The sequence below is a fragment of the Primulina eburnea genome, chromosome 2, assembly GCF_022965805.1.
Source record: "Primulina eburnea isolate SZY01 chromosome 2, ASM2296580v1, whole genome shotgun sequence".
Lineage (NCBI taxonomy): Eukaryota > Viridiplantae > Streptophyta > Magnoliopsida > Lamiales > Gesneriaceae > Primulina > Primulina eburnea.
Genome location: NC_133102.1, coordinates 45,968,955 through 45,992,030, shown reverse-complemented (window position 1 = coordinate 45,992,030; position 23,076 = coordinate 45,968,955). Strand labels below are relative to the sequence as shown.

Below are 23,076 nucleotides of genomic sequence, written 5' to 3'. Positions count from 1 at the left end.
CCGATTTATAGGCCACAAAATTAATCACGAACTAGTTTTGTGTGTGTATCCCATATGAAATACTCAGGAACGAGTTTGTTGGTTGCTCAATGTTCTTACTAGCAATCATTATTTCTATAGAAATGAATGAATAATTAGGTCAAGGGAAACATCACATCATTGTTACAAACATGTATCATATAAGACGGTTTCAGGAATATATATTTGTAGACAGATATACTCTATTAATACCTACCATGTAAATTAATATTTTTTACATTTGATTCATACAATTGACACATAATACCATCTCATGTAAATTTTTGTGCTTGTCATTCACAACTAGTAGTACCAACTTACACATCTTATGTTCACAATAGTGCCATACTATATATATATATATATATATATATATATATATATATATTATATATATATATATATAAAATTCTTGAAAAAAGAAAAGAGAATCAAAGAATTTAGAGGCCACCATACCACTTACACTCACTTTCAGGCATATAATCCTTTCGATTTCAAATGGTTCTCACTCTTTATTCTCAGCGCATGCAAAGACAAATTCACACTGCCACTAAAAAGTAGTCATCTTTTGAGCATGAAGAATCCTTCGAAGATGAGCAATGTAAGATTAACCTTTTACCTTCTTTTTATATGATCATACCCCATTGAAGAATATATAATAAAATAACATTTTAAAATCTGATAACAGATCATCCCCTGATGAATAAATGTTCGATTTTATGATATAAAGGAGTGTGAATAGACGTTGTAAAATGTCGCTGCGTAAAGTTATTCCTCTACCAATTGATAATAAAGGCAAATGATCAACTTCACAAATTATCATCATCAGTGGGCTGTACTCGATCGGGTTTAAGCTTCTTTTGTAATCCAACAACAATATTTATTCAATTTTTATATAAAATATATTCATATGTAATAAATTTAATTTGTTAACATCACACTGACAGTTTCCATTATAAAATATGAGTTGGTCTCTTACGAAACGGTCTCATGAATCTTTATTCACAATAAAAAGTAATACTATTAGCATAAAAAATAATATTTTTTCATGGATTACCCAAATAAAGATCCTTCTCACAAAATACGACGTGTGAGACCGTCTAAAACAAGTTTTTGCCATAAAATATATATTATACTGATTTTTTTTAATGTTTATCATTAAATCCATGTGAAACAGCGTGAATACAAAAAGTGGCGTGCTTTGATTATATTAAGTAATCAATAAAAAAAATCATGGTTATACGATAAAAAAAAATAAATATGACTCTCTTTTAATAGTATAATGAGAAGTTAATTAAATAGTTATATCTATAAGTAATTAATTTGTATGAAAAACTAATTAATATTGCGAAATACTTCCAATTAGTTTTTATGATGATGAAACATATAGTTGATATATTTTGATGGCACATGATAAATTTTCGAATTAACGCAACAGTTTGTTAGTCATGTTAGTTAGGAAACCAATCTATAAAATTTTATTTTAAATCAACATCTCAATTTTTTTTTGTCGAAAATTAAACGAAAGAATTGAAATTTCTTGTGTAGTCCAAATTTTTTCTCTTTAATTTCAAATCAATTCTCCAACCTAGTTATTTGAAATCATGATCACCATAAATCCTATCTTTCTATCCAAACATAACGTCGTTCAAAAATCTCAGCGATGACACGTGAATATGTAAAAACGAAAACGATAAAAGGGGGGAAAAATGAGGCCTTTCTTAAATTAATATCGAGTGGCCCAAAGGTTTTAAAATAGAACTTTGTAAGTCTCATGGGCAACAACAACATGGACCTATGATTTGGGCTCTTTCGGAAATCAATTCTTGTTGACCCATAACTGTTCCATTTAGAATAATACCAAATCAAGGATTTGATTAAAAAAAAAGTTTATAAAAAATAGTGATCATCACAATTATATGTTGAATTGGTCAATCTCTATCATCCTTTTGAGCACGTGGCAACACTAACTATACAAAAACTCATATAAAGTTGTCAACGTCTCAAATTTTTACATGAATATCATATCGAACTTATAAAAAATATTATTTTTATGTAAAAACTATTATTTATTTATTACAAATATGGATCAGATAAACCCGTATCACAGATATATATTTGTTATATCTTTTCTCAAGTAAAAAAAGAAGAAAAAAAGAAAAGAAATGAGAAAGTAGAGTATATTTGCATTTTAAATAATAAAAGACGTAAATTTCAAAGTGAATTAAGGAATAACTTTACCGCTAGGCTAACTGACCGAGGCAGTTAGTAATTGGAGTAGGTCTCTTGTGAGACAGTTTCACGAGTTTTTATCTGTGAGACGGGTCAACCTTACTGATATTCACAATAAAAAGTAATGCTCTTAGCATAAAAAGTTATATTTTTTCATGGATGACCCAAATAAAATATTTGTCTCATAAAATACGATCCGTGAGACCGTCTCACACAAATTTTTGTCTAGTAATTGAACTCCAAGAGCTGTCAACTTAGAATCCCTTGCTTGGCATCAATATTTAATTTAATTAAATATATCAACAACTAAATAATCTACTCCGTGAGCTATTAGTTTTTCAACGCACGCAGACACACACACACATGTATATACTTTTTTTTGACTGAATTCGTATTTAGAGGATGAAGTGGTTTTTTTTTTCTTTGAAAAAAAAGACAATCAATGAACTAAAATAAAGTAATCGATTAAATCTTTCACTGTCGTGGCCAATCACTTCAGTTTGTAAAACTAGTTGATCTTCGTTACAAAGTTTATTTTTGAAAATTCATATTAAAATCGTTCCACGCTACTGTTTTTTGAACCATATATGCTAATAAAGAATATTAAAAGCCGAACACAAACCACACGCACGATTCTATTAAATTTTTGGATTTTAAGTATGACCAAAAGTTTCCGCCGTGATATATATGTTTAAAAAAAAGCATTTGAATGAAAATGGTGTGGTTCTATTTTCAAAAAAATAAAAATAAAAAAATCTGCTTTCTCACATTGTCTATCACAGGACCACAATTTTGGTTCTCAAGACAAGAAAAATTAGTTTTGGAAAAAAATAGGAGCCATGGGTATCGTTGATAATTCAAACCAACGACAGTGCGTGTGTGGACAATAACATTCAAAGAACTCTTTTTCACCTTTTCTTTTTCTTTGTTCAAACCCGCCATTTTTGGAGTTGATAATTAACCAAGAATTGAGTTCATTATCGCCTCTATCACGAAACGAAACTTCCCTCGTCGTCTATCTCTTTATTCAATATCAAACATTGTATCTTCTGTTGCATCATCAAAAGAAATTGATAAGCAACAAAACCCACAGTTAATTTCGTCATTGTCGAATTAATTAACTACTGATCTTCGGATTTTGAAGAGGACCTGCAGTCTTAATTAGCTTGCTTATTGAGTACTGTACATTAGGTAAACCCTTGGTGCCAGCTATTCAGCTTTTTCTTTTTGGTTGACGTACCCGGAATCCGCAACTACCATCCATTCACGAGCATTTGGTAAACTCGCGAACTTAACACAATAACCCACAAATCACGTCAATAGAAAACCTTACTAGGGAACCCCAATGCATAAACTCGATAGAAAACTTATTGACAAAGAGAATCAAACTTGTGATCATTTGGTCATATGCTCACCCATTGTTTGAGCTACAAGAGGAGAACCGACGGAGTTTGAGCTACCTGGAATTATATCCCTCCAAGTTATTTCAAATATATGTAGTACAGTGTGCACTTCCAAATCACATCGATCGATCGGAATATATAATCGAAAATATAATACATGGATGATATAATATGTTTTTTAAGATAAACTAAAATTAATATATTATAAGAAAATATGTATTATAATTCGAAGGGTTTTTGAAAAATCTTCATTATTTGCTAGCTATTATGTTGGGCGAGACATCGCGCACATAATATAATATTACACCTTTGGAGTAGTTTAGGATGAGCAAGCGACCTGGATATGTCTTGCCATGTTTAGCTAACTTCTTTCATTTCCATTAAATGTATAGGTATGGGTTAAAGATTTTTATTTGGATTAACAAAGTTCTGTTTGTATATATATATATGCTTCATTTCTACGTACATATTCTCCTTGATCATAAGGATTGCATGTATTAATTTACGACGAGAAATATTGAGAGTAATAATGAAGCAAGATTTATAACTGGTACGTCCGTACGTGGAACATGACTACATACAATTTATTTAATTAGTTTCCTAAATTTTTTGTGCATTTGAAAAGTAATTAACCAAAGAAAAAGGAAATTTATATGATTTTAGTTGTTATGGTTACAGCAAACTTAAGCGTATTGTTGAACTGATCCATCCATACTCCAAAAGTGTCATTTAGATAATTAAATATGTATGGAAATTGTCCAAAAATAATAGACACATAAATAAAGGGAATTTTATTATTATAGGTAGGAAAATGTATGATTTTCTTCCTAAAATCGGTGGATCGCATGCAGTTTCTGTTCTGTGCCTAGATTTTTAATAACATAAAATAAATGATAATATAATTGATTATTAATTTTCCAAGATTATTAATTCGTAAATCGATCGAGCTACATTTTTTAAGACAAAAATAAATTTGGGGTATAGAACAAGAAGCTAGGGTGAAGATTGGCGATCGAAGTCCTTTTCAAAAATGATATATATTCTGTAAAATCTTTAAACACACAGTCGGTGGTGAAAAGGAATTTCATGATTCAATCGTGAAATTAGCTAAAACGTAATAAATAAGTAAATAAATAGCATGGTGTAATTAATGTGTGAAAGTGATCAATTTATGGTTTCAAATCACCGAAACCCCTACTCACTGATTATTTTAACAAACTTAACTTGAGAATTCGAATGTACTGATTTTTTTATTTATTCGAATAACTGTTGGATACTAACTAGTAATTGTTCATATAATATTAATATATTCAAAATTAAAATTTATTTATCGTTAGAAATCTAAGATATACCATTACTATTCGGTACATATTAGATAAACCTCATACAAAAATAATAAACTGCAAATTATATCAGTAAAATAAATCACAATAAACAAATCATAAGTGACAAGATCGCCCGAACTTCACAAACTCAACTTAAACACGCTGTTGGAGCTTCTATCTACTATTCTCTTGGTAAGCTAGATTGATGGCCTAATTTAATTAGGGACATTGAATATTCTCTTGCTTCGTAAGACAGATGGCCTAATTTAATTGGTGATAGATTTAAAGTATGGACCGACATATAAATTAAGTTCAATAATATGTTCATTAATTATAATACATTAGAGGTACAGAAAATTTTACATTTATTGGAAAATTTACACGAACAAATTTTAGATATATATTCCACTTTTTTTTTTTAATTTAAAAAAAAAATAAAGCAGGACCGTAAAAATGATATAATTCACACAATAGTAAATATTTATCAGCATGTGAGTTTTTCTTTACTTTCCTACCTTTCACACACTAAATCTTCTTATCCCAAAAGGAAACCAAACACACATTATTGGGTTGATATCAATACAAGGTACAAAGCTAGCTCTCTCTCCAAACGCACTCTTTCATGGCTGCCCCACACTCTCGAGTTCTTTATTATGCAAAAGCATCTTTCATTCTCGATGAAAACCCTTGATTTCTACACACCCGATTAAAGGGCAGCTTAGCTTATCTTGCAAGAAACAGATCAGATCCTCGTGTGCCAATATCAATCCCATCATTTTTCTTTTGAGTTACGTTGTTTTCAAGGAAAAACCTTTTGATCAAGAGAAAGGGGAGGGAGGAAGGAGACAAATCGTCGTCTTTTTTGCAGATCAGAGCTTTTTAGTTCATGGGTATTTTCTGAAAACTCCGTTTTTGGTCGCACCTTCTTTTCTTCTCTCTTACGTTAGTTAATATTGGTTTATCTCTTTGTATAATTTCTCCACAGGATTCACTTTCTTGATCTAGAATAAGAAAATTGTCCCGATGGATTCTGGCCATAGTGACTCATCCAGTTGTGGTGAGGATCAGGAGTATGATTCACGCGCCGCCGCCGCCGCCTACTCCTTCTCTTCTTTCGTGAATCACTCAGTACCGCCCCAGCCGCCACAATTTGATCCATTTTCCAACTTTTTACAACTCCAAAATTCATCTCAGTTAAATCCTAATGTTTTCTGGCCAAGGAACGCTGATCTTAGTTCCGATCCCTGCCCTAATAATAACATCATCAACTTCCCCTTCACGGTTCCTCCTCAACCACCCACGGTGGTTGCTTCCGGCAATAATCTCACCGATGCACTGCCAGCATCCGCCGCAGAGAACGGGACTCAAAACCGGAACCCTGCCGGCGCGTAACACGAAGAAAAGATCTAGAGCTTCAAGACGCGCGCCTACTACTGTTCTTACCACGGACGCATCAAATTTCAGGGCTATGGTGCAGGAATTCACCGGTATCCCTGCGCCGCCTTTCACCTCATCTTCAGCATTCCAAAGAAGCAGATTTGATCTTTACGGTGCATCCTCAAGCATGAGACTAAAACCCCAGGACGCCGCTCAGCCACTGTATCTCCACCGACCATTTGCACCAGAAGCTCAACGGCCGCCTCCGCCGCTGCCATTTCTTACTTCTACTGCTTCCATTTCATCTTCAAGTACTACCAACAGTGTAGCTTCGACTTCAACTCCTCCGATGAACTACCATTCACTTTCAACTCAAAATTCAAATATTTTCAACTTGATTTCAAACCCCAATCTCACCTCATTCCTTCCGACAGATCACAAGTTCCCATTTTCAAGTTCTATTCTCCCGTCAAAAGTTCCCGGTCTGCATTCAAATGTCAAAACTGTAGGGTTTGATGAATTTTCTTTACGCCGTGGTAACGTTTCTGCAGCCATTGGTAACCTCCCAAACCTCATTCCCTCCGATCAAATCCAACCCAGAAATGATCATAATGATGACAACAATAACGCAGATGAAATCGATCATGCGGTTCGAGCTGAAACAAGCACTTTGAATGGGATCCACAATTTTTCGAGGAATCCAAGAAATGACAAGATGAATTATTTACAGAATTCCTCGACGGATTTTCATGGCGAGAAGGGCAGGAAAACATTGGCACGAGGAATTCAGAAGGTATGATGGAATCATGGATTTGTTCTTCCGAGTTGAAATGATTGTAGCGTAGAAAGTATGCAGTGGTAATTATGAGTTTTATGATTTTAAAGATTGAAAAAGCTTTTACTTGTGTGATCACTATGGTTAATTCTTAGCATATGAACGTCCGTAAATCAAGTTAAATTTCACTATTTTTCTTGCTCTTATTTCCGTGAAAATAATTGTTTCTTTTTGGAATATATATAATCATTGAGCATTTCACATCATATATATCTTTCATGATGAACTTTTATAATGCTTTTTTATTTCATATTTTAAATAATTGTTGAAGTATACATCCCTAGGTAATTTTGTTCGGTTCATGATAATAATATATGATCAATTTTTTTATGAGATGGTCTCACGGATCGTATTTGTGAGACAGATATTTTATTTGGGTCATCCATGAAAAAAATATTACTTTTTATTGTGAATATCGATAGGGTTGACTCATTTCACAAATAAAGATTCGTGAGACCATCTCACAAGAAACCTATTCATAATATGTGTGTGTATTATATATATATATATGTTTTAAAAGAAAAAGAAGTAGATAAATGTGAAATCGGTCGGTGACTTTTATTATTGAACATGAACATATATCTAGCTAGATAGATGAATTGCGAGTGGCGTCGTTTGAGTTTCACTTCGCCTCCAATTTTATTTTTTGAAAATGACTGATCGAAATATTTTTCGTTAAAGTTTATCATACATAAAATTTCCATTAATAATTTCAATTTTTTTTCTCACGATGCTTCATGGATTTTACTCTTTTATTTCGCACGTTGTTTTTTTTTTATATCACAACTATAAGTTATCTATCTAAATAAATACCAAAGAAATTAAAAAGCGAAAATCCATCATGTGAATTTAGTGAACATTATTCGTTGGAGTTTCCACGTGTTACTATTTGTACTAAGGTACGTTCCATTCTCTATTAGGGTGCACTAAAATTCAAAATTCTAGTAATGTACAAAGGAGGAAGTACATCTTTAGATTTTGATGCTCCATAAAATTTAATGCGTTCCGAATGTAGTACTACTCAATTTCTGGACCTAACGATTTAATTTTTTGAACAAGGGGACTTAAATTCAGAGTTTGTGAGACGGTGTCACGAATCTTTATTTGTGAGATAGGTCAACAAATATATTATTTTAATCAAATAATATTTTAAAGATCTGTGACATTGTCAAATACGAAAAAAAAATATTATTTTTATGTCAAATATGAACTGAGTACGAATAAAGATCCGTGACATTGTCCCACAAGAGACATACTATTTGAATTATAAGGCAACAAAATCACATACATGGAACTTTAACTACACATAAGTATCTGTTGTGAGATCAATTAGTTCAACAAAGAATGAAGTCAAATTGGAGGATGATTTCATGTGAGAGTGGTGCATTGATCAATTAGCTCTGCAAAGGATGAGATCGACTCAATGTGATACCTCGTACGTTGTATCATCTGTTTCTTTCTTCTTTCTTCCAATGGTAGTCATTGAATCTACGATGATGGTAAGACTTGATATAACATCTGATTAGTCATTATAATATAATATAAATATCGTTTAACTTTAAATTAAACTTTCACCGTTTTAAAAAAAATTTATCGTGTTATTTCATAACCATATCAGGTTTGAAGTGGCATGCAGATTTTCCACTATCATTAACTACCTAATCAATGTCCTAATATACTAATTAAATGGATGGACAACTATCCTTTGCCTACTCATCTCATTTTCATGAATGAAGGCATTCATAATCTCCCGATATTGAAGACCGAGGGCTTTGCCCAATGGTGTCGTCGGAATTCTCCATGTATTGACTCAAGTTCGAGTATCCTCCAACCCTTAGACTAGGATGTAAAAAAAAAAAAAAAAAAATCCACCCGATATTGGAATGGATATATATAAATATAGAGCGAAAAGAACAAAAAGGCTTAAAAGAAGCAAGTAAATAAATGGGGGAAAGTGGTTCTTTACGGCGGTGTCCATTTTATTCTCGAAGGGAGTAATCTATTTAATGACATTAAGAACAAAAACTACATATAAGTATAAAAAAAAATGTCACTTTTCATTATACGTGTGAGTTGTGTTTCTTCCTATATAATATAACAAAATATAACTATTCATTTTAAAATTATGGTATGAACCTTGATAAAATACAAGAGATACGTATGATTTCAATCATATTTATTTATTTTTAAAAAAACTATATAAAAATAGCATAAGATAATCCAAAATACATGTATGAATGAATAAAAGCTTTTTGGGGAATGTAAGCTACGGGAGGCATCGATATTTGGAAACTAGGAGGAAAGGTGAAGACTTTTTTACGCGCACGTGTCCTTTAAAAGGTAATTTAATGTACCAAAAGTGATTTTTTATTTTATTTTATTCTCAGTAATTAGGTGGGGAGTGGGTTGTCTACATAAATAATTTAGTAATTGTTGATTTTCAAGGGAATAATTAAGTTTGAGTTTTTCTTTGACTTGTGCCTTTTGACTTATTGGCTTCGTAATTTTAATCCTCCCCGTTTAAGAAATATTATCATCATAATAATAATTAATGAGATGCTTATTTCATAGTAAATACGAGACTTTTATCTCACAAGAACTTTATTATGCTTTTAAAAGTAATATATTTTAATTTTAAATTTAAAGAATATAATATAAAGGTAAAAAAATAAGATTAAAATTTATGAAATTACAATTCCATGCGAAACAATTGTTTATTCAGATACTAAGCGTACGTGGGGCGAGTAATAACGTCATTTAAACGTCAGGTTTACCTCATGAAGTTGTAGTGAGGCCCATTAATTTTCAATTTAAATAACCAAAGCCCAATTATGAATAAGCCCAATATGGACTGAGTGGCCCAACAACTGATGTAATCAAACTGCAAATTAGTCCATAACGACTTATTCTTTTACATCATTATCTGATTATTTTTAATTAAACCAGAATTTTGGTGTGGAGATTGTAAAAGGAACCTATTGCGGTGATTCACACACACACACACACACACACAAAAGCACATTTTTATTCAAAAAAAAAAAAAAACTCATGTTCCACGAATTAATTGTAAACGGATTTCTGACTTGACCTAACTCGACCCATAAAAAATTACTACTTTTCATTTTATGTATTGAACATATTGATTCGTCACTCACACGTACACACACACACACACACATATACATATATATATATATATATATATATATATATATATATATATATATATATATATATATATATATATATATCAAGGCAAAAACTTGTGTGAGACGGTCTCACGAGTCGTATTTTGTGAGACAAATATCTAATTTGGGTAATCCATGAAAAAATATTAGTTTTTATGCTAAGAGTATTACTTTTTATTGTGGATATCGGTAGGGTTGACCTGTCTCACAAATGAAGATTCGTGAGACCATCTCACAAGAGACCTACTCATGTATCAATGATACTCTCTCCTCAATCATTTTTCTTTAATTAATTTCAATGAAGATTCGTTAGTTAAATGGTTGCTTTGAGGTTTGTGTGTATATTCCAGCATAATTTATATTATGAGTTAAAGAAATTAGTATAGTTACAATCACAGTTTTAATATCATTTGAGATTTTTAATATTATCATAAATGTAATACATAATATTCACTTGATACGTAAATCCAAAGTCTAAGCCTCCTTGAATTTGATTATGATGACTTGCATGTCAAGGTGTCGCCATATAATTGTGGGCTTTAAATTTTATGAAATTTATTTTCCTCAAACCCTATTTATTTTTATAATTCAGCATGAAAATTTGGCATTTTTGCATTCATACATTAACTTCAAAAATCTACAATGTTTGATACAAATTAGACCTATAATATATATATATATATATATATATATATATATATATATATATATATATATATACCAGTAAAGGATGACATGATGCCGAAAAATAATGACGTGTCATTGAAAATTACCGGCACATATAGCGACGAGTATTGCTGACGTGACGAATGATATTGCTGAAGCGTCCGATTTCACTTCAGTATTTCGTTAAAAATTACTACAATTGAAAAAATAATGCATGTTATAATATATATATCACATGGATTCTATTGACCCTCCAAATTGGAGGGCAACTACAAATGCCCCACTAAGCTACACTAGTGTTCGTAGAATCTCTCACGCCAAATAAATCACAATGGATATTCTAAGTTCATTCTTCCATAATATCAATAAAGCTAAAGATATTGATATGAAATATTAATCCAAACGTTTGATGCATGCATGCCAGGCTATATATTAATATTTGTGCAGGAAACAATCCATGACAGCCATGAAATGAAAATCCCATCACGGAGCAAGAAACGATATATTCACCGGAAACTCGAATAGCTCGAAAAAGGTAAGAATATAGGTAAATTCGAAAAAGGGTTGCGATTATAGGGGGGGAAAGGGACGTTTGCATGAGGATATATACTTTTAACTATTAAGCAACCTGAATTGCAAATAACAATGATTGATCGAAGGTGGGGAATGACTGTGGTTGCATTAGTGGAGAATGTGATTGAACTTTTTGTCGATTTGTCAGTATGCGCTTTCGAAGCATTCTAGATTTTGTTACTTTTAATGAAGAACCAAAAATTAAATTACTAAATTATTCGAATAAAGAAGAGAGTGAGAAATAACTATTAAATCAGTTTCTTCTCACTTCACAACTAAATAATAATACTATTATAAAGAGAAAAAGCGAAAAATAAATTAATTATTTTAAAACGACTCCGCTGGGGATCGAACCCAGAATCTCTGGTTCCGTAGACCAGCGCCTTATCCATTGGGCCACGGAGTCAACTTTTTTAACCATATGTTTAGTTAAAAAATGACTTTAATCTCTGGGCCTCCGTTGTAAGTTTTGTTATTTCATAAATCACTAGTATTACACTAAATATTTTACTTACATAGCAGTAATGATATTTTAGGTAAAGGTAAAAACTTGTGTGAGATGGTCTTTGGATTATCTATGAAAAATATTATTTTTTATACTAAGAGTATTACTTTTTATTGTGAATATCGGTAGGGTTGACCCGTCTCACAGATTAAGATCCGTGAGACGGTCTCACATGAGACCCACTCTTTAGTAAAATGGCACTCGGTAAACAACCCCCGAAAAAATAGGTTGAACAGACAAGACATCAGTATTATGTTTTCTTTTATTAATTTAAAAATAATTCAGTAGATACATATACATGGAATCTTATTACAAGATATTTGAACGACGGTCATAGTATGTCGACGATGGATGATGCTGTGCATGATCAAGAAACTCCTATAGTGTGAGGCTCCTGGGCAGCAGCGACTCCACTTGTCATGTTTTATTTGGCCTTGCCAAGTGTTTTCCGGCCGATTTGAGCCCCATTGTTTGAGGGGATGGTGCAAGCGATCAATCTTGGTTGGACTAATTGGATCATAGTATCGGACGCACCAGCCTGTTAACGCCATCAAGAATCCAACTCCTTTCTCTATGGAGGGATTCTCTAGCCGCTGTCATAAGACGCTGCTGCACTCAATTCTCGTCCGTTATTGTCCAGCATTGCAAGGGTAGCACAAGTCTTTTCAGAATTTTAGCCTTGTTTTTCTGATGCGATCTTATTTTTCTCAAATCTATTGTAACTCAAGACTTGTTTCACTGTTGGTGGTTAAACTGATAAGATCGTGCTTAAATATTTAAATTGTATCATATACTGATCTTCGGTACGATATTTATGCATGCTGAAGTAGAATTGCACGCCAAAAGCAAATTAATATTTAAAATAAACTAAAGTGCATAGAATAGTTTCGCAACACGTTTTTTAAATATAATTGAGCAAAATTGAATCTAACTGTACCACAAACAATCTTGGCTAAGCACAACACTACACTAGAGTGAAATGAAGAACCTACAACAACAATCAACAATACAATCAACAATAAACGCAGTCGAATTTCTGGGTTATTTTACGGGTGGGCCGTTTGTGGCTGGGGCATCAGCAACTGCCTTCGTCTCCTCAAATGCAGCAACATGGACACCAAGGGCAGCTCGACCGGAGGGATCAAGATTATTAGACCATGCCGCATCCCATTCTACAGCCTTAGCAGTGCTGCACGCCACACTTGGACCTCCGGGCACTGTTGATCTTGCAGGATTCTAAATACGAACCAAAATCAGGTTAGTTGAGTCGTTCACTAAAAGAATATGTGATTGTTTTGATTCGAAAAGTTTGGGAGAACAATGATTTAAATCCGTAGTCATATATGCAGATTTAAAAAGGGGTAGCGAGTGGATGCGGGTTATTATATTGGGCTTTAACCGAAGGAAATATAGAAATTTATTAACTACAAAGTTTGAATAAATTGAGTCGCTCCCTCACTCGTGAATCTACTTCCTAGTCATGAATCATTTGCACTTGTTTGTGTACTACAGTAAATTTCAAAACACGTGGGTTTTAACCATTCTCTCAATAATTAGTGCATTTAAAGATCTTCCTCAGTTCGAATCAGTTGTGTATTATCTATCTCCAATTCCTCACTCACGGATTCAAATCCTTTAATCGCAGCAACACCACGTCCCAATACATTGTTCCTGTCTAGTTCGTACCAGCTAAAAACATGAACATGCAGTAATTTACCTTGGGGAAAAACCGCTCAAAGATAGTTCGGTAGTGGTACCCTTCTTTCGTGGTTGGAGTATTCTCAGGGTAAACAAAATTTGCGTTGGCTAGCATTGCATCTGTAACCTGTCAATGCCATAAATGAAAATCTGTCATACATATGCACCAAGCAACCTAAAATGTATAGGTATAAGGATTCAAGAATATGCAATATGTAGAGAGTTAGGCATACCTGTCGGTTAGCATGATCTTTCAAGCCATCAATCCAACTGTATCCGACTCCATCACTGAACTGCTCTTTCTGTCTGTATAAAATGTGCTGAACCAAGAAATACGAATGGCTCAAGAAGTCATTGCCACATGCTAACGAATTGTCTTGTTGTTCTAATGGAAATTGCTTAGAAAAGAAACAAAGATAAACTATGTTAAAGTAAAGAGTGCAATCGAAGAACCAGCACAAACCTTGGGTAAATACGGGTGTTGCTCATCATCAAAGGCATTGCGCAAAATCCATTTTTCAATTCTTCCAAGGTCAGGTCTTACCTGTTATTTTCAGGCAAACAAAATCTTCATGGAAATTTTAAAAGACTGCGAATCAATCAAAACATTATTGTTGGTAGATATCTTCTGAACTTATCTGTGACTAGAATTACAGGTTTGCCTGAGACGAGACAAACGTAAAATTAACATCAAATAATGTGCAGTGGAATATTCAGAAATTTCTGTCAAATTCCTATCCCTCCAATTCAATGTAATAGGTGATGTTCTGTTCAATTCTCCTCCCTCCAATTCAATGTTATGGGTGATGTCAATTCAGAAATCCTAAATTATTAAGCAAAAAGTTCAAACATCAATTTGTTGGCTTTTGAGCTGGTTTTTGGCTTAAATTTTCGGAAGAGATACATGTCTCACATTTGTGATCAACAAAAGCATTTTCTCGTTTTATACTGGAGGCTGAAGTAATTCATCGTGTTAGCATATAAAATGCACCAAAGTAAATTGCCACGTTTTAAAGTAGTTCACACCCCATAAATCAATAGTTGATGCTCGAGCACAAAATTAATAAGCCTCTACTGAGACAGGTTAAGCAGTGAAAGTATCCAAAATTAATTTCCTGGATTTCTCTGAACCAATTTTAAATGAGCATATTAATGTGTCCTGTCAGGAAAAGGTTGAATAATGTCATGACTACGGTTGAAAGTTGAAACAGTAAAGACTGAGATATCACATAGTTCACCATTTTCCACTCTGGGTCAATACCCATGGCAATATTGATAAATTCTTTGTCTAAGAAGGGTACGCGAGCTTCAAGACCCCATGCCGAAGTTGATTTGTTGGCTCTCAAACAGTCGTATAGATGAAGAGCTTTGATCTGGCACCAAAGTTTAAAATAAAACAGGCTTCATACTTGAAAATTCTTGCTATAAGTAATAATTAAAAACCATATCAAGACAACCATATTACCTGTACATATTTGAAAATTCTTCCTAGGAGTAACGATTAAAACCTTATCAAGACAACCATATTATCTTTTTGGGTTTACGAAACATATGTTGTGGCAAAGTACCTTAGCACATGTTTCCTTGTGAAGCTCCTCCTTGTTGGGTGCCTTGTGAAAATACAAATAACCGCCAAAAATCTCATCAGAACCTTCACCAGATAGAACCATTTTTACTCCCAGAGATTTTATTTTTCTGGACATGAGAAACATTGGAGTACTGGCTCTGATAGTAGTCACATCATATGTCTCAGTATGATAGATAACCTCCTCTAGTGCATCTATTCCTTCCTGATTTTACAATAAAAAAAAAGAAGAGAATATGATAAAAAGCAACAGTGGTGCAAATAAATTATTCAACATTCATATAATAAATATACCTGCACAGTAAAATGAAACTCATGATGACGAGTTCCCAGATAGTCTGCCACTTCTCTTGCTGCTCTCAGATCAGGAGAACCCTGAGACAGAAAAAAAAACAAGATTAATAGTGTAGAGGAACAAGTGACATAGAATTGTAACTTTAGCCGTTAGAGAATAGGAGCAAAGATTGAGAAATAGCATTGATTGATTATACAAGGATTAAGTGAAGATCGACAAGATAGATTGCTTTCGCCATTGTTATACAAAAAAGTAAAGATTTGACAGAAAATAGTGCATCAATGTGACACCAAGATGCTAAATTTTAACCGATACCAGTGCCTTGTACTAAAAAATAAGTCAGCAAAATATATGATTTTAGTTTTTGTATGTTTTTTATAAAAAAGTTAGTATGCGGCTACGTGCTCTTTTCATCCCCTATGTCATACACAATGGAAGATTCTGCAGAGTAACGGTTTGCATCTGTTTATATACATCACGTATAAATTTAAATAGAATGCAGCAAATAAACTTCACAAAATTGCTAGGACAAAGGGCACAGTTACGCTTAGAGGTTCCGAAGTTAATATCAAGAAGCTTGCGGAGAATTTTGTGGCAAGCACAGAAGCCTGAAGAGGAGATATTCCAATTATTCTTTTCATTCTTCATAAAAATTGTCGATTCTCCTTTGCACGAGAGAGTTACTAGGGAATCAAAACTACTGAGGTGCGGAACATACTTGGCAACAGAACTGCTACAACAACTGGAAGCAATGACAGTTGTTAAAGTTTATCACCTTTAAGCCAATGCAAAAGGTATGCAATTGTGATCCCCACTGGCAGGCTGCTTCAGAATCAACCAAATAGCGGGAAGCCACCGAAGCAACAAGCGATGAGTCCAATCCACCAGATAAGAGTACACCAAAGGGTACATCTGTCATGAGCCTCTTCACAACAGCCTGCAAAATAGCAAGAGCGTAAGAAAATGTAATTTAAAAATATGCACACAAAGATTTGATAGATGCACAATTTCAAGGCAAATCATTTCACAGGCTTAATTACAATAGGTGATGCCAAAAGAGTATTGATAAGAAACATTTTCAAAACAAAATTGTATGGTTTTGAAGGAGAAATAACAAAACTTGAAATGATATGAACGTGGCATACGTTACATCAAACATAATAAAGATGAGGCTATAACATGAATAAGACATGAAAATATCACAACATAAATAAGTAAGAGTTACAATTGTAAGAGTTGAAAAAAATTATCGAACAGTAAACTGTAAAAAAGAGAAGGAAGGCATTTAGAGGACTATCAATGCAGAGTAGCTAGGAAGAAAGAAGTACTGGGGAAAGGAAAAGAAAATGAGATCAGGAGGGACTGAAAGGAAGAGAAAGACCAATCCAATTCAAATACACACAAGAAAGATAAGACTCGAATACTCAGATATTTGAAGAAAGCAAAGAATAAATAAACAGAAGAGATGAAAATCACCGATTAATAATTTTTTAGATAAGCACAGACCACATCTAATGGTTAAGGCACAAGAATATATAACACAACAGTCAATTGGAAACAGAATTGAACAAGATAACCTTCTCAAAGGCCTTGCGTAGTACTAGGGGCTCATAAGGAGCCGAAGGTATCTGTTCTGAAAACCATGGTGGGTTGTACCACCTTCTGAGCCCTCCTGTTGCCATTATCATATTAGCATATTGCAGCAGTAATATATTTGCAAGTAGTTTACTGCAGAACAGAGAAAATTCTTGCATCCCAGAACATGTTTAGCAAGATGCTTCTTCAGCTAAAGAACAAGTTCCCATTTCTATCATAATCAACTTCAATCCTCAGATTCTTAGTCACAAAGATATTTTACAGTTCCAGTATCATGCAGGAGAAAATAAACTTTATGTTTTGATAAACTAATTTCACATTAGTAGTAAAAAGGATCACATAAAGATTAGCTAAACAAGTTGATTTAATGTCTTGTAAGCATGAAAATGCCTTATCAGCTAAACCCACCATACAACAGATCAATAGCTATACTCAATAGTTCTGGATGAGCATGATTTAACAGTATAGAAAACCTTCATGCATTTGTCAATAAAATAAATGACAACATCAGCAGAAAAAAGTTGGACGCTTAAGTTAAATTGGTAAAAAGAACAGTTGCAGTCAGAATAGTTGAAGCAAACTAAATTTCCCTCTGGGGATTTCAAGTTCATCTAACATACCACTTTTGCTTGAATAGATGTGTCCTGGAAGGAAAGGCATGAATCGTTCACAATCATCACTTAAAGCTTTCATCTCCGAAGCAAACCATATTGATCCTGAGAGCAAATCATTTAGTTAAGCAAAAACCTTGTTACAAGATAACCGAAACAATTTTCATATGAAAGGGGTTAGGCTTTAATCCAAAGGAGAGATCACAAATGAAACTTCCATTTTTAACAATGCATCTACAGTGCATCATAACATGCAGCATTCAAAACATAAGAAAAAGAATGATGCCAGTACCCTGCTGCTGCATACCTAGTTACAGTGTACTATATGGGATTACTGCACAGAATCACATCCAAAAGATTTAATGCAGGGACAAAATGGTCACATACCATCAAGACCCCAGCCTATGTAAAGGGGAGTAATACCAATCGCATCTCGAGCAGCAATGAAACTATTGTCGCGAGTGTCCAGAAGAACAAATGAAAACATACCATCCAACATGTCAACAAAATCCTCACCATGTTCTTCATACTGAGAAAAAAAATGATTCAGAATGTATAAAAAACTGATGTAAGAGGCAACGAGCTTACCTCATATAATTCTAAAACTTTTTCAAGGAACTACTCGGGAACAACAGATAAAATTGTCAGATGTTGTCATGCAGTCGCACACTTCTATCTCCAACTACTGTCAAGTACTAACCAGGTGAGCGATAACTTCACAATCACTTCCAGTTCTGAACTGATGAGACTGCAGCTTCTTCCTAAGTTCTTTATGGTTGTATATTTCTCCATTAACCTGAAATTATCAAGAGAGAGGGTACAGGAAAAAAAAAAAAAAGAAACATCACATGTCTTGTCAAAAATAATCAAGATTTTCCCAGGAATTGTAATGTAAAGCACACAAATATTGGAAATTAGAAAACATGGAGAGGACTATGTTTCTAGTAAACCTCTTTTATTCGTTTAAGGAACATAAACTTTTGGCAAGATGATTTCTGATTGTGAATGGTCAACGGAAATGATTTTTCTTCCAGATGCCACATAACTGGGAACATCATAGTTTCATTTTTAATAAAAATATGAGTAACTTATAGTTTACATATTTACGGAAAAAAACTCCTCAAAACATTGGAGCTGGATGAAAAGATACTATTACCCCATAAAAAGGTATTACATAATGAATCTCAGCCGCTTAAAAGACAATCAATGTGGGAAATTCTTTTAATGAAAAATTTTACCCACCGTGACAACAACTGTTTTGTCTTCATTATACAAGTGGCTGATCCCCTGATGTAGGATCTACAATTGCCAAACGCTGATGAGCGAGATAACAGTCCTGATGATAGTGCAAGCCGCTCCAATCAGGACCTCTGTGCCGCAACCTATGGGCTCCAAATACAAGTAACAATGACTCAAAATAATATCTAGACCATGCAATGCTTTACGTAATGATAATATAATAATGGACAGAGTCAGTAAGAACAGCTAACAGGCAAAACTGAGCTCAACAACAAGCATCACTAAATAATTTTCATGTGACTTTGATTAAACATGATTCAATTGTTGTTTAATATAAAGTTTTCATATTGAAATAAGAATATTGATTGAAAATCATCTTAAAACAAACAATTGTTTTAGACATGACCAACATTATCGACAGATGACAGTTAATTAAGAAATTATTAAAATATTACAATATTGAAAAAATTAACACAGCAACAGAAAATGACAATAATAGAGAAATTCAATATTAAACGTCCCCCATCCCCACACTCAAAAAATGGTAATTTTTTCTGATTTGCAGGAACAGCTTCACTTCTTATAAGACACGATGGTCATTCAACCTTTCCCATAAAACGTCAATGCTTTCTGATTTGCTTCATATCGCAGAAATAAATCCTGTGTTGATTATAAAATTGTTCCATTAATCCCTTATGCAACCAAAAATTCAACCACTATATTTCAATAAATGTATCACTCCAGGTTTTTGTTTCGCAAAAACAAATATAAAAGTACATTTTCCGAGGGAAAAAAACTAATAATCTTGCGACAATTAACCGATAACACACGATCGATAAATCATAAATCTACGATTTTCATTTTCATATATGAAAATCAAGAAAACGAAGATCAAAACACATTTTCCAAATCAAACAATAACACCAGAACCAATCGATAACGCGCGGAAAAAAAAAACCCCACAATCATCGCAGATGAAGATAAATTAAACCTTCTGGAGAGCTCGATGATCCTGGACCGCTTCGCCTGAGAGTTTTCAGTGACACCGAGAACTGCGAGAATTCCACACATGGCTTCTTAACCCAATCCCACTTTCTGAAGAGAGGAGGGATAGACAGAGAAAGACAACGGCTACAAGTCAAGGTGAATGATGGCTAACGAATCATCACAGCCGTTGATTTTGAAAGATTCCGTGATTTAATTAGGGTTTAAGCACTCTGGGTCCACATCCTCGTTATCAACCTATTTTTGGTCTTTTTATTCTGCCTTTTTGTACTGATTTTTTACCCTTCACATTCTATCAAAAGTTACGATCTTCGAAATATTATATTTATTACAAATTCAGTTTTTTTTTGAGTGATTTATATTATGACAAAAACACAGATAAATATTCGTGAGATCGTCTCACAAGAGATTCTTATATTATTCAAAAAATAGTTTTATGTTGATGTAATTATATTAATAGATTATGCATTTGCATACCTTATTAAAAAATTCCATTTGTTGGTATTATGTAGTGCACCATTGGCATTGATATCCTTGTTTGTTTGGGCCATGGAGAAAGACTCTAATCTAACTGGACCAAAGATCCAAATCAAGTTTCTCCTACTCTATTGAATTTGGGTCCATTGGCCCAAGTTGTACCTGTGGAATCTAATATTTAATTTGATTTTAAAATTGCAAGTTTTATGAATTATTGTAGTCACGTTTCAATAATTTAATTTAAATAAATCCTTTACGAAATTAATTTTTTTAAAATGGGATAAATGTGCCTAATTTTTATATTCCATATATAAGTCACACGCATTTCATTAATTTAGTTTTATTTATTTATTGATGATACTTTAATAAATTCGAGGTACAAACGAAAGAAATAATTGGACAATAATATAGATTAGGTAATAACTATCTCTTTCTTTGAAATAATAATATGTGTCGTGTTACACACATTTGATTAGAAATTATATAATATATGCTCTATATAATTTTGGAAACTATATAAAATGTTATATTGCCTGGATACATATATAATATATATGCTTCAATAATTACTACAGAAATTTTCCTGTATATGCACATTTATACATGCGGAATATTAAAATAAAATTAAAATAAAAAATAATGTACGGGAAACTACAATATTAAATGATTGGTAGACGGGGACTGGAAATATATTGGCGCCTAGTTTAACACCAAGAAGACTATAGATTTTGCCGTGGAAATGTAATATAATATATAAATATACGTAATATATAATATTTTCAAGTATTTTTATATAAATAAAATTCATATTTAATATTACAAAATTCCATACATTATTTTGTAATTTTCTTATATTTAATATTTTCATATACATTATTTAAATTATTATTTAATATTTTAATTTTGCATAACAAAAAACCTAGAGATACGTTTCATTTAGAATTTAACTGTAAATTTTATAATTTATAAGAAGACTGAAGAGGTTGGATGGGTTCGTGTGGTCCGAAGAACTTACACGTGGCATTAGTGAGGTGAGATATTCGGTAGAAACCTATTGGAGCAAGCAAATAAGCAGTTTAGCGGAGACTGAACCAATAATTAATTAATTAATTATTTATTTAATCAAACATTGAGCTTATGAAGTTTAAAGTGACATCTAAATTAAACCTGTTCCTTTTTTATATTGTTCAGTTCCGACAATCAACTTTGCTTCCAAAGCAATACATAAATTTCGATTTCTAGGGGGGAAGTGGTTGCAATAGTGTCAATTTTCAAATATTAAGTTTTATGATTATGTTTAGTAAGAAAATAAATTATTGAGTTTAACTTTTTATTTCAAAAATCTCACTATAATTTAATTAAATTGATCGACTGCATATATGTTTTGAATATGTTATCTTATTTTATTTTATTTTATTTTTAAAAAAATGTTTCGAGTAGAAATAAAGGTGTTTTAATGGTGTAAATTTTCTTAACTAACTTGTGACTTTTGTTAGACTTTGTGTCCGAGGTTCTAACATTGAATTCTCGCCTTTTTGATACAGACTAAAATATATCGTATGTACGTCGGAATCACTTAAGTAGAGAGACTTTTATATGATTAAAGACCCTAACTATAAGGTAAAAATAAAATATAAATTGTGGATATATTAAATTTCAAATAAATTAATCGAAATGAATGATAATTATATTATTTGGTGGAAATAATTAATTTCTTGAGTCGATCTTGAAGGGAGCCCGTGTAAATTAATGTGTCGGTAAAACCCGTGAAAATTCTTCGGAAATGAATTATTTAATTAATTATAGTGATGCGCTCAAAAAATGCGCATCCATAAAAATATTTTGAACCGATTATCACGAACCAATTTCTTCAATAAACCGGATCAAAACGCTCCAAAAATATAACTGTGTATCAAAGAAAAAGGGTGAGATGACTCCGCCCGGAGGCGAAGCCACTCCGACGCTCAAGTCAGTATATTATTTGAGAAAAATATAAGACTGACGTAAATAATTGTACATGAAAGCGTACCTTAATTAGGGTTTAGGAGCCCTTTATTTATAGGTGTGGAGTCTAAGATGGTATAGAATTTTGTGATATATGACAACTAGATTTGTACATATCAATACAATATTTTGTAATATCTCTAAAATATAATTAATGATATGATAAGATTTTTTACCATATCATCAATAGTGCCCCCCACAAAAAAGTGACGACGAGTGAAATGATGGAGGAACGTTTATATGAATGAAATTATATTTTAGAGTATTCAAGATAATATTCTAATTGCCTGAAATAATGTCCTTTGAACGTTTGTTGTGGAGTGTGCTTTCTGAGATAAGCCAAATTAAGCGGCCAATGTAGTAATCTGATATTGAATAGATAGTCAAATGATTTTTCCTTTCGAGTCGCTAGAGAGTCAAAAGAGCCAAGAGTGGCTATACTCC

At 32.8% G+C, this 23,076-nt stretch overlaps 1 protein-coding gene and 1 non-coding gene across 2 annotated transcripts; both read right to left on the bottom strand.

Annotated features, from left to right (window-relative positions):
* Positions 1 to 11,950: 11,950 nt before the first annotated feature.
* Positions 11,951 to 12,023, bottom strand: TRNAR-ACG (transfer RNA arginine (anticodon ACG)). Its single transcript has one exon. It is a non-coding gene; the product is annotated as a tRNA-Arg (tRNA).
* Positions 12,024 to 12,949: 926 nt separating this feature from the next.
* On the bottom strand, positions 12,950 to 20,350 carry LOC140823708 (asparagine synthetase [glutamine-hydrolyzing] 3-like). Its single transcript, XM_073185173.1, is given in 15 exon segments — positions 12,950 to 13,358; positions 13,840 to 13,947; positions 14,054 to 14,140; positions 14,284 to 14,364; positions 15,059 to 15,193; positions 15,389 to 15,610; positions 15,700 to 15,780; positions 16,476 to 16,637; positions 17,278 to 17,372; positions 17,917 to 18,012; positions 18,295 to 18,436; positions 18,608 to 18,703; positions 19,150 to 19,182; positions 19,184 to 19,289; positions 20,138 to 20,350. Coding segments are annotated over 15 exon segments (1,719 nt in total). The 5' UTR covers positions 20,218 to 20,350; the 3' UTR covers positions 12,950 to 13,163.
* Positions 20,351 to 23,076: the final 2,726 nt, after the last annotated feature.